The sequence below is a fragment of the Garra rufa genome, chromosome 14, assembly GCF_049309525.1.
Source record: "Garra rufa chromosome 14, GarRuf1.0, whole genome shotgun sequence".
Taxonomy (NCBI): domain Eukaryota; kingdom Metazoa; phylum Chordata; class Actinopteri; order Cypriniformes; family Cyprinidae; genus Garra; species Garra rufa.
The window spans coordinates 13,957,361-13,970,852 of NC_133374.1; the positions used below are offsets into that span (position 1 = coordinate 13,957,361).

A 13,492-nucleotide genomic window follows, 5' to 3' on the forward strand; every position below is an offset into this window, starting at 1 on the left:
CAGGCAACATCATCATATTAGCATTTGAGCACACTATGTCTAAACAATTTAAAATAATAATAATAATAATAATAATAATAATAATGATAATAATAATAATAATAATCTTACAATGAATGAATATATAAATGACTATAAAAATAAACAAATAACTGAAAATTAGTCTATCAACCAATCACAGATAGATAGATAGATAGATAGATAGATAGATAGATAGATAGATAGATAGATAGATAGATAGATAGATAGATAGATAGATAGATAGATAGATAGTCAATTATTTATTCATTTATTTACATATTTATTTTTTATAGTCAGTGATTTATTTATTATAGTAATTTATTTGACTAATAATAAATACATCACTGGCTATAATAAATATTTATAGTCAATTGTTTAGATTTATTTATTAATTATAGTAATAGTAAATAGTAAATACATATCTGATTATAAAAATAAATAAACAGAACCCTGGGTATAGAAAAATCAATCAATCAATCACTGGCTAAATAGAGATAGATAGATTTATAGTCAATTTTTTATTCATTTGTTCACCTATTTATTTCTTATATTTATTTATTTATTATAGTCATTTATTTGACAAATAAATAAATAAATACAGACATCACTGGCTATAATAAATATTTATAGTCAATTGCTTAGATTTACTTATTTATTATAGTCTATTCATTTATTATTTATTTATAAATAGTGATTTATGTATTATAGTCATCTATTGGACTAATAAATAATTAAATACATATCTGACTATAAAAAATAAACAAATAAACAACAAAAATATAAATCAATCTATCAATCAATCATAGATTTAGGATTTATTTATTTATTGACATTTATTTATTAAACAATTCACTGACTATTAATGGCTATTAATAAATAAATGACTTTATTATAGTCATTTATTTGACTAATAAATAATAAAATACATCACTTGCTATAATAAATAAATATCTATAGTCGATTGTTCAGATTTATTTATTATAGTCAATGATTTATTTATTATAGTCATTTATTCAACAAACAAACAAACAAACAAATAAATGCCTACAATTAATGAAATTCGTTATTTAGCCACTATTTAATTTGTTGTATTTTTATCATTTTCATATTGTTAGAGTCTTTTGCATACAATGAAAGTGCATTATGTTAACAGAAATTCTAATAACACAATGTTCTGTTGTGACTCTTAAATCTAATTTGCGCTCAGACACAATCAAGTTTTAAAATATGCTTTTTGGGTAATTTTATTTTGTTATTATTTGAAGCTTGAACTGTCCCTATTAACTTTTTAACTTTTTCACATGCATTAATCATAAAACCCTACAGCATTAAAACACATAATTGTAGGCGGTATGAAAAATACTAAAAGCAGGTGTGTTGTATCATCAATCATGTTCTTTAATCATGAGTACAACCAGCAAATTGCAGGTGTTTTCTTTTTTTTTTTTTTTGTAATGATGCACTCATATTCCCATTCATTACACTACTACTCCCACACACTGAAAACAGACTCTAAACCTGTAGGCTGGATAAAAGAATTAACTTAGCTTTCATACGTTCTCCCAAGCGGGAAAGCTCTGGCATGTAATAAAACCCATAGGTAAATGAGAAGCGTCACTTCTTTAATAAGTCTTGCAGTCACTTCATCATGAGCTCCGTTTCTGTTAGCTCCAGCTCAAGCTCATGTACAAGGCTTTCTGCCAACCGCTGCTCTCTGGACCTCTTCATTAGGTTTCGTTCAAACATTTGCACAAAAATGTGGCCGTACAGTGAATATTCCACATCATAAATTATGATTAGACATCAAGTTTTCTTCTTTATGACGTTTTTAAGCAGCTCTGAGAAATGAGACTCATTTGTCAACACAAACAAGATAAGATGTACGAGGAAAGCGACAGCTTCGTAATCTTCCTCTGAGACAGGCTGAGAAAGAGTTAGAATGTGGAAAACAGCTGACGTGAGCAAACAAACTGTGTGTGCCTCAGTCTGCTCTCTAGTTAAGTGGTAAGCAATCTTCACAGGGAGTCAGCCGTTTCTAAGGCTCTCCTATTGTCCTCAAAATGTTCCGGTGCACTGTGCACAATGTTGGCTCGCTAGAAATTCACAAAAAGCACTGTACAAACTAGTGAGCATTGGTTGTTTGCTATACTCACTTCACTAGATAAAGTCAGAATTGCTTAATACAATTACAGTTGAGGTCAAAAGTTTACATACACCTTGCAGAATCTGCAAAATGGTAATTATTTTATCAAAATAAGAGGGATCGTACAAAATGCATGTTATTTTATATTTAGTACTGACTGGAATAAGACACTTCACATTAAAGACGTTTACATAAAGTCCACAAGAGAAAAAAAAAGGTTGAATTTATGAAAATGACCCCATTCAAAAGTTTACATACACTTGATTCTTAATTGTGTTTTTACCTGAATGATCCACAGCTGTTTTTTTCTTTTCTTTTTTTGGTGATAGTTGTGTATGATTACCTCGATTACCCGCTGTACTTTAGAAAGATCCTTCAGCATTCTTGTGTATTTGAACCCTTTCCAACAATGACTGTATGATTTTGAGATCCATCTTTTTACACTGACGACAACTGAGGGACTCATATTTGATCATATTCAATATAACAGAAGGTTAATTGATGCTTCAGAAGGAATAACAATGCATTAAGAGCTTGGGTGTGAAAACTTTTTGAAATCGAAGATCAGGGTAAATTTAACTTATTTTGTCTTCTGGGAAACATGCATATATCTTCTGTAGCTTCTGAAGGGCAATATTAAAAAAAAAAAAAAAAGAAAAAAAGATATTTAGACAAATTAAGAAAAATGTACACGTCTTCATTCTGTTCAAAAGTTTTTACCCCCCAGATTTTAATGCGTCATTTTTTCTTCTGAAGCATCAGTGAGTGTTTGAACCTTTTGTAATAGTTTCATACGAGTACCTCAGTTGTCCTCAGTGTGAAAAGATGGATCTCAAAATCATACACGACGGTACCCGACGGACCGGCCCGGGTTCGGACAGACATTTAGAAAGGATGCTCGGGTTCGGGTCGGGCTCGGTCACATCAGCGCGATAACGCCAGTTTCAAACTGCACAGCGCGTATTTTTTTTCGGCGCCCATGTTAACAGATTAGAGCATTCCCACCGCACGCAGAGGCTGCGCGGCAGCACGTAGCAGGAGCAGAGCAGAAGCGTCAGTGCCTCGGTCGTTTCGGCGCCGAGTCTATTTTTGCTGCACCGCTTACGCTGGATAAAAGACACAGTGCATTGTTCTTCATCAAAATTGACCTGATTATCATTTTAATGACAGTAGCCAGTATTTATTTATTTTTAGATTCTTGTATTTATCAAAATACGCAGAAAATAGTACAAACATTGCTAACGTGATTGTTTTGAACAAGTGTAACTACGACATTATTTATATATAAAACGTAATTTAAAATATAGAAAGAAAATCATTTTTAAAAGTGAAATTTCTGAAAGTACTGAATGAGATCCTATAATAATTTAATATATATGTTATGTCTTTTATGTTATGTTTTTAAATATAATGGTTTTATTATAAACCTGATGATTATCTTTTGTGGACAACCACCATAATAAAATATGACGTTTACTATCTGAATCGAACCATGTCATGTCAACAAATTGAAAAGTCAGTCATCTATTAATTATCTTGTAAATTATTGTGTCTTTAGCCCCAACAGCAGGGGCAACTTTTACCCCAAATACCATAGTTTTACATGTTCTTTTCGTTATTGAAAAACGGTTGCTTTAATTATCTTAAACCAAACTGGGAATCATTAGGACGACCTTTGTCTGAAAATGTATTAAATAATTTAGCGTTTCTCATTTGTTACTTAAATCTACAACATAAAAAAGAGAAAGATATTTTTTATCTTGTTAACTATACAGCATGTTAGCCTGTGTATGTGGGACAGAGGGGAACACGTCCGCATCACAGCATGCTGTCCATATCATAAATAAAAGCACATGACCAATAATTGTCGGAGAACACCTGAAATCCACAACTGAATGAACTATAGGTTCAGCTGCGCGCGACAAACGCTGCCAGTGTGAAAGCACAATGGGCACGCGCAGCTCCCGCTTTGCATACGCGCTGCTTCTACGCTGCCTCTGCTCTGCTTGCGCTTCCAGTGTGAAACCGGCGTAAGGCATTCACCATTTAAAACTGCTTAGTAGGTAGCCAATGGGCCTGTTTCACTTGATGCAAAGGTTAGTTTTTGTGATTAAAATAAATGTAAAATTGTACCCCAAATCCGTCTTCCTGTGTGCGGAAATGTGTCAAACTAGCCAGGACAACGAAAGACGTGCGTAATCCGAACGCCTTCCTACAGTTACTTAATAAAAGCGGGCTTTCCACACAAAAAAGTGTATGTGCCATTAGTATGAGAAAAAAATTTGATTTTAACTGTGTCGGGCTGGGATTGGGCTCGGACATAAATATCTCAATGCCTGTCGGGTTCGGTTACTGCTCTGTCGGACGCGGGCCGGGCTTGGACAGAAAAATGCGGCCCGATCCGCACTCTAGTGTGAACCACATAAATACATGTATATATAAATATATTGTCACTCTATTGTTATTTATGCATTTCATATACTCAGCGCATTAATGCCCTTGCAAGTACCCAAAGTGTTTGTTTTCATACTAATTCATGTCATAGGGAGTATAATGAGATGCAGCCTACATCTGTATGGATTGAAAGCTTCAGTTGTTTTGCTTGAACCCTTTCTGTCCATGCAAAGCTAAAGGGCGTAAGAGCCAAGGGCCACGGGCAGGATCTGTTATGTAGTGTCATGCTGCTTTAATTTAGTGTTGCTGCCTGCCGTCTCCGCTCTGTCCTTCTCCACCTCAAAGCTGCTATTGATCTGCCGGCTCTGATGGGAAGGGGATTTACCTCCTAAACCGCGTCGTGCCCATCTCTTACAGATCTGCCTGCCTCAGGGATAGACGCTTAGAAAGAAAATGTACGCGGTTCGCTCAAGCTCCCTGTTCGCATCCTTGAGCTTTCAGCGCCACAATTCCACTTTTAAAAGCCTTTGTGCTAAGTCTCTGCTTTCAAGTTTATGTGTACGTTCGTGTATGTGTCTGCATACGGATGTGTTCCAGACTTTTATTGATAATATACATATGCATTTGGTGAACTGGGTTTATGCATATAGTAACAAAAGTGTATGCAATATGTCTCAGTAAAGAAAAGCATACAATCCAATGCTACAAAACCTAGTGAGCTGCCTTGCTGTCTATATCTACCTTTTTCTTCAACGTGGAAGTAGGCATATGGGCAAGACTTCCGGTTCAATATTGGCTATAGAAAAATAATAACAACAACAATGTGCAGTAAATGGTAAAACTGCTTGCACTACAAACCAGTGTGTTCATAATTAAGATAATACATTAAAATAATATGGTAAAACACACCAATTCGCAATACCAAATGCAAATTTTGTACAGCTAAAAATAGCTGGACGCGGATGAAACTGGAAGCCAGACACATACATTTTACAAATGGCCATGCCCACTCTTACAGGAAAAAAAACATGGATACAGTAGGTCACATTTACCATTGTTCAACAAATTTTCGCTGATGAAATCCAGTAATTTTATCAAGAATCCCTACAATATCACCTAAAACCCCCTTAGCTGTTATATATTCACTGTATACCACGGCTTCACAGGGTTTATTGCTTTTATAAAACAGTTATTCCATATGCGTAAGAAGGTTTCACAAAATAAAACAGAGCAAGTAAAGTGTAATGATAATACACAATATTCTTCCGCCAAACAATGTAGTTCCTCAGAAATTGTTGTGGTTCCAACAAAGTGGTTTCCGAGCAACACAGAGACGTAAATAAAGGTGTATGTGTAATTAACAACAGCTTTGAATGTGGCTCAACCAATCAGAATCAAGAACCAGAACTATGTATTTTCTAATACAAATTTAACACTCTTTACAAACTATAACATAACTTTATACTCCACACAAACAACACTTATAAATAAATAAATAAATATATATATATATAAATATATATTCCTCAAACTTTGTCATGAACAGAACATGACAGTGGCTCTGAATTGTCAAAAACTTTAGAAGTTCTCGCTATAGACGCGAAAATACTGAAAAGTTAATTCGATTCAAGTTTTTTCTATGACGGACGAAATTTTTGGAAGACAGTGTGTAACCGTGATTGACACCACAGTAATCCAAAATAGGCAAATAGGACAAAAAATAAAAAGACAACAAAAAAGCAAATGTGGAATAAATATAGTGCTGGGTGGTTTGACCAAAAACCTGAATCCTGTTTTTTTTTTTTTTTACATTCTAGCGATTTCACTGTTTATCCCATTTTTTCCCCTGACTGTGCCTGTGACTAGCTTTTAAATACTACATTAATATGCATTACATGGAGGTATGATGAAAAGAAAACACCATCTAAACTTTTTAAAGGAAGCGATAAAGTCATATAAATGGGTTTGCGCTTGCATCACTGTTTGGTCAATTACCCGGCACACGTCCATACTAGCGACACTGGGATGTAAACAACAACATAGATTGCATGGATAATAAATGACTGAATACATTGTTCTGCTAATTTATGCTGTCTAAACCTTTGAAAAAATGTGTGGAAGCTGCTAAATCATATAGAGCAGGACTTAGTAAGCAGAAAAGGAAGCTTGCAATATTGTTACTACTAATTAAGATATTAGTCTAATATTTCACCTACCTGACCAAAATTGATGAAAACAAACACGAATGTTGTCAAGTTTCTTGTCCTTGAAATCCTGGTTTAGCTTGGCCAATTAAAACGCACGTTTCTCAGCTTTTCGCACTCTTCTCCTTCATTTGTTATAACTTTTGGAAGTAGTACTCCAAATGGTTTTTCCTGGTCCGAACGATTAGTACAACCCAAAACATGACAATAATTGATCATTTTCAACAGCAATAATCAACAAAATATGCAACTCTCTTTCGGTTTAGTGGCACTGTTTACGTTCAGTGCCGTGAAAACACCCTTTAAGCCCTCACTTCAAATGAGGTATTTAGGGTTTTCTTCTAATATTTTGTGAATGGTGAAGTGAGTTTTGCTCTGCCTGCTACAGTATTTTCTCCTCTTTGCGTTAGTTTGTTTTTTTGTAATTTTGTTTCGGTCACAAAATTACCGTTTTCGGTTGCATAGTCACAATGACAGGTACAAGACTCAACTTAAAACAAAGAAAGATCACATGGTTTCATTCATCACATGATTGTCAAAAACGAATAAATGCACATGACATTCGTAAATAAATTATTAGTTGAGACCGACAGGTAAAATAAAGCATCTGGGGTCAAAAATGTAGGCAGTTTACAAAGCTTTAGAACAGAGTTACTGTGTATGGCAGACATTGCGCAGGTGTATTAAAAGCCTGAGGAACATTTTCACAATCTTCCTCTCCTGGCATTGTGGGGTGCCACAGTAATAACGGTTATCCAGTGGCGGCGAGCATCGATGATAAGGAGCTTGCCAATCTCTCATTGTGTCTTTATTCCTGTGTGATGTCAGAACAAAAGCACAGAGCAGGGTGTAAAAAAAGAAACTAATTAAAGCTGAATTTAACTGGTGTGGCCTCCACATTAATGGCGTTCGATTAATCATTAAACAACGGAACAGCAGAGAGACGAAAAAATGGAGAAGTCTTGACATTTTGACTTTCCTTTTGACCTTACATCAGCCTCGTTCTCTCTAAGCTTGCTCACCATCAACTTTGCACGTACCAAATGTGTGGTCGAGGACAATGCGCGGTGGAGCGAAGTATGCAATTAGAAAAGGTATTGAATTATTGCTCTTGCCTTTAAAACTGCATTTTTTTTTCACTGCAGGTGGTGGAAATGCAGAGAATGGCTTTTCAAAGTCTCTGTGAAGCCTACTTTTGGATGTGAAGGCCAATCAAATTGTGACATGGAGAGGAGACAGAGGTGGCTGGAGTGAAGAGAGCCTAGTAGGGGACTTGACAGTTGGTTCAATGATTTATTTGGTGAGGTATCGTTTGATTACAGGCCTTCGAAGCATATGATCCTTCTTCAAGTTTCTTTTTCTTTTTCACTGCCCTCTCTCTCTTTCTCTCTCTCACTGCTCAATCTGTATTCTACGGGAAGGGTGACTCCGAAGATAAAGGGACTGAATCTTCCGGATAAGAGAGATGTATTGAATGAGACGCTGGAGAATTGAGCTTCAGTCACCTGAATTGTTTTCCCCATATAAAGTATCACCTTCAGAGCTATGCCCTCTGCTTCTTTTTTTTTTTCAATCACACTCTCTAGAGGCTATTGTTCACTTTCCAAGGGTCTCAATTTACACAAACACCAGTACCTTATAAGATGCAATGTAAATTATATATTAAATATCCATAATTTAAAAGGAAAAATAATGTCAAATTGCAATCTGTGAAGCAATCAACAAGCAATCTGAAGTAAGCTTACCACATGAAGAGAAAATTATATTATCTAGAACAGGACAAAATACATCTGTTTCCTGTGAAATAATGTAAAAAAAAAAAAAAAACGAAATTATATGTCGCAAACAGATTTTTATTCAATCAGATGTTCTGTAGAATGAGAATGTCCCTCCGTTTAAAATATAAATAAAATATATTATTACTTCTTTTATAGAGTACAAATATTAGATGAATCTTACATTTGAGAAAAAAAAGAATAAAGTAAGACAAAGGAAACAGAAACTCAGAAATGTGCTAACTAGTAAAAACAAAAACAAAAAAGTTATAAAATAAATATAATATTTATTGTATATTATTGTATTTATATTATTATTAAATATGGCTAAATAGTAATATAAAAAAAAACTAATAAAGTGACAAAAGCACAACTAAATTACTAAAATGTAAATAAATATCTGCAAATAAAAGCCAATTCAAAATATTATAAATATAAATAAAAAATTACTTATAAAAAATACATAATTCAAAGCTAAATAGTCATCTTAAAAAACGAATTAAAAAGTGAGAAAAGCACAACAATATTACTAAAATAAAAATAAAAAATCTAAAAATAAAAACCAATTCAAAGTATTAAAAACTACAATAGAATATAGAAAATATATATTTATATTACTATTTATATAAAGTATAAATATTACATGAATATCTTAAAAGAAAGTAAGAAAAAGAGAAAAGAAAACCAGAAATATACTAACTGAAAAAAGGTTTAAGCTGAAGCACTAAAATTAATTTTAAACAAAGTTATAAAATAAATAAAAATATAAGTTTAAAAAAATAATCGAAATAATCTTTAAAAAACTAATAAAGTGACAAAAACACAAAATTAAAATAAAAACTAAAAACTAAAAAGCTAAAAATAAAAGCCAATTCAAAATTTTATTACAAAATATAATAGTACATAAAAATACACATATATTTTGTTAATATTTATATAAAATACAAATATTAGATACATATCTTAAATTTTAAACAAAAGTAAGAAAAAAGAAAATCAGAATTGTACTGAAAAAAGGTTTAAGCTGAAACACTAAAATTACTTTAAAACTAAGTTATAAAATACATATAAATATAAGTTATAAAAAATAAATATAATTTAAAGCTAAATAATCTAATAAAATGAATAAAGGACAAAAAGCACAACAAAATTACTAAACTAAAATAAAAAATAAAAAGATAAAAATAAAAGCTAATTCAAAATATTATTAAACTATACTAACTATAACAGTACATAAAAACTCAAATATGTTTTATTAATATTTATATAAAATACAAATATTAGATGAATATCTTAAATTTGAAACAAAAGAAAGAAAAAAGAAAATCAGAAATGTACTGAAAAAAGGTTTAAGCTGAAGCACTAAAATTACTTTAAAACAAAGTTATAAAATAAATAAAAATATAAGTTATAAAAAAATAATATAATTTAAAGCTAAATAATCTTTAAAAAAAACTAATAAAGTGACAAAAACAATAAAATTACTCAAATTAAAATAAAAACTAAAAAGCTAAAAATAAAAGCTAATTCAAAATATTATTAAACTATACTAACTATAATAGTACATAAAAAACGCAAATATTTTTATTAATATTTATATAAAATACAAATATTAGATGAATATCTTAAATTTGAAACAAAAAAGAAAAAGAAAGAAAAAAGAAAATGTACTGAACAAAAAGGTTTAAGCTGAAACACTAAAATTACTTTAAAACTAAGTTATAAAATAAATAAAAATATAAGTTATAAAAAATAATATAATTTAAAGCTAAATAATCTTTAAAAAACGAATAAAGTGACAAAAACACAATAAAATTACTCAAATTAAAATAAAAACTAAAAAGCTAAAAATAAAAGCTAATTCAAAATATTACTAAACTATACTAACTATAATAGTACATAAACGCAAATATTTTTATTAATATTTATATAAAATACAAATATTAGATGAATATCTTAAATTAGATGAATATCTTAAATTTGAAACAAATGAAAGAAAAAAGAAAATGTACTGAACAAAAGGGTTTAAGCTGAAACACTAAAATTACTTTAAAACTAAGTTATAAAATACATATAAAAGTTATAAAAAATAAATATAACTAATTTAAAGCTAAATAGTAATCTTTAAAAACCTAATGAAGTGACAAAAACAAAAAAATTACAAAAAAAACATTCAAATAAAAACAATCTAAAAGTAAAAGTTTAAAAAAATTCAAAATATTATTAAAGAAACTACAATAGTACATTATATTTGATTTACAGACATACTGTGTCGATATACAATAAATGTAATAAAAAAATAATAATAAATACAGTTACAAAACTGCCAAAACCACTGTCACTGTGTTTTCACAGCAAGGTTTTGGCAACCACAACTGTCAATCTTTTTTGGTTTAAAACCAAACACACAACATGTTTATCTTCTTCCAGTGTGCTAATGAACAATAAGCCAACATTTTAAGACTAGGAGGAGGCTTTTGATAAATGCAAGTGTGTCATTATATTCACACTGTGGCATCGCACTAAAAATGAACCACCTCAGATGGCATTGCATCTACCCGGGAACCAAAACCAATCAGATTCTGTCCCACAGCGACACAACAAGATGGAACCACATGACAGCAGAAACTCAAATTAGTTCTACAGCAAACCAGAACAAAGTCAGACATGATTTTGTTTGCTTATGTATGATAATAGAAAGAGGGAAAGAGAGGTGACAGAAAAGGGGGAAGGGAATGAGAGCGAGCACTAAAAAAGTTGAAGAGAAAATAGCACATTTATCCCCAGAGGCTGGTGAATCAGGTAGCGCAAGTCTGGGGTGAGTCTGCAAACACAATATTGACAAAACAGCCTGATTACTGAGGAATAAATCCCAATGCAGACAGTAATATTTAATTGACTCCACATGCCAATTTTACTTCTAAAGAGAACGAATGCAAGTTTATAAAAAAAAGCCCTTTTACACAAAATCGTTGAACAGTTGGTTGCATAATCTTTGTAGACGAAGGGGTTGAGGACATTTAAAAACATTGCGCACAACCAACCCACAGGCAATCAAGAGTTTCACTGCACACTGTGCTTGGATCAGCTAAAAAAAAAGTCTTTATTGTGCATTCATACCATCTCAAATCGAAGAGCAAAATTCTGCAAGACTAGGCAGTGAAGACATATGGCAGTTGCTGAAGTGTGAAAAAGGCTAAAAAATGTTTTTCAGTGCTTACTGCGCTCACTAAGAGCGTCCAGCGCATGTCATCGCCACTGAAGTCCAGTAATTAGAGGTGATGTTTGAGGGCGCAACAGTAGGGAGCACAAAATGCAACCAACCGACCATCTCTTCCTTTTTGGACTTCATTCAGAAAGTTCAGAGACAAGGTATTTACAACCTTAATTGGAGTCATGCAGACCCAATGAGTCTCAAATCAGACAGAGGGTTACCGAGACAGGTTTAGTCAATAAAGACATCGAAAGCACCTCTGCACATGCCCGATCGAATGCAAAGAAACAAATGTGGCTGTCTGTGTTGTGTGTGCGCATGGTGGAGTGCTCCATCCACCTGGCACAAACCCCTGCTGACAGTTCACATTGCCTGAGGTGGCGGGGGGAACCGTAAAGGACAGTCACCTCGTGCCCCCGCTGGAGGTTTGTCAAATCTCTGAACGTCAGTAGAACAGGTGCAGAAAACCCGTTCCAGTGCCCTTAAAGGAATAGTTCACTCAAAAATGAAAATTCTGTCATTAGTTACTCACCCTCCTGTCATTTCAAACATGTAGGACCATTCATCTTCGGAAAACAAATTGAGATATTTTTGATGAAATCCGAGAATTGTCTGACCCTGCATAGACAACTGACTTGTTTAAGGCCTAGAAAGTTAGTGAGGATATTGTTAAAATAGTCAATGTGACATCAGTGTATACATTTTATAAAGTTACGAGAATACCTTTTGTGCATTAAGTAAACAAAAATAAAGGCTTTATTCAACAATTTCTCTTAAGTATCAGTTTTCAACATGTGTTGACAGGAGCACGGCAAAGACTGACACAAGAGAAGAAATTGATTAATAAAGTTTTTGTTTTCTTTGCAGCCGAAAATTATTCTTGTATCTTCATAACACTTCGGTTGAACCACTGATGTCACGTGGACTATTTTAACGATGTCCTTACTACTTTTCTGGGCCTTGAATGTGCAGGACTCTAGACCCACTAGTTGCTCTTTTGCGACTAACTAAACATGGGATGAATCAATGCATGCTGATAAACTTTTATCATAGTTTATAGTTATATCGTAACAAAAGTGGTTAACATTTAACCCATTCTTTTTTTTTTCATCATAATGGTATTATTTGTGATTTGAATTTTGTGAATGGGAGTTCCTCTTTCGCAATGTTATAAGCCAGGCCTTGGATGTTTTCGCTTTTGCTTTTACGAATTTGCGATCACGAAAAGATAATTTTTTTTGTTTGCTTACATCTTTACGCCTTCTACTTTTTAAGACTAAAACACAAGATGGATGCATTGTTATTCCTAATTAAAAAGCAAACAGCAATAAAACAGTACAATGACAAACTAGCTTACATAAAGATTATTACCAAAAACAGAATAAGACGAGCCATGGCATACAACACATTCTGTGATACATACCGACTAATAAATTACAGAACATTAAGCAAACACTGAATAATCAAATACTAAAACAATAAAAAATAAAAACAATCCAATTGTCGTACAGCACTGCAATTCAAGATTTTTACCACCCCAACCCCATAAAAATCACAATAACTCATAAGCATTAGTTCTGATAATATTCTTTTTAATTGTTGAACATTTTCTTTTTAAAAGTACAAATTACAAATGTTGACCTCTAGGATACAGCAGAAAAAAGGGCATCACCACAGTCCCCTGGAGACTTTGTATCATGGCAAACATACACATACTGAAAAGCAAAAATAAGTAAGTACA

The 13,492-nt window shown here is 32.5% G+C and overlaps 2 protein-coding genes across 2 annotated transcripts in view; one reads left to right on the plus strand and one right to left on the minus strand.

Moving 5' to 3' along the window:
- The window catches only part of b3glcta (beta 3-glucosyltransferase a), a 397,462-nt gene that overhangs the window by 44,004 nt on the left and 339,966 nt on the right, over nt 1–13,492 (minus strand). The gene's annotated exons all lie outside the window — the stretch shown is intronic.
- Nucleotides 11,066–13,492, plus strand: part of dchs1a (dachsous cadherin-related 1a) — a 131,904-nt gene continuing 129,477 nt past the window's right edge. The window contains exon 1 of the mRNA XM_073818241.1: nt 11,066–11,197. Within this exon, the coding sequence (XP_073674342.1) occupies nt 11,066–11,197 (132 nt within the window). The remainder of the gene's footprint in view (nt 11,198–13,492) is intronic.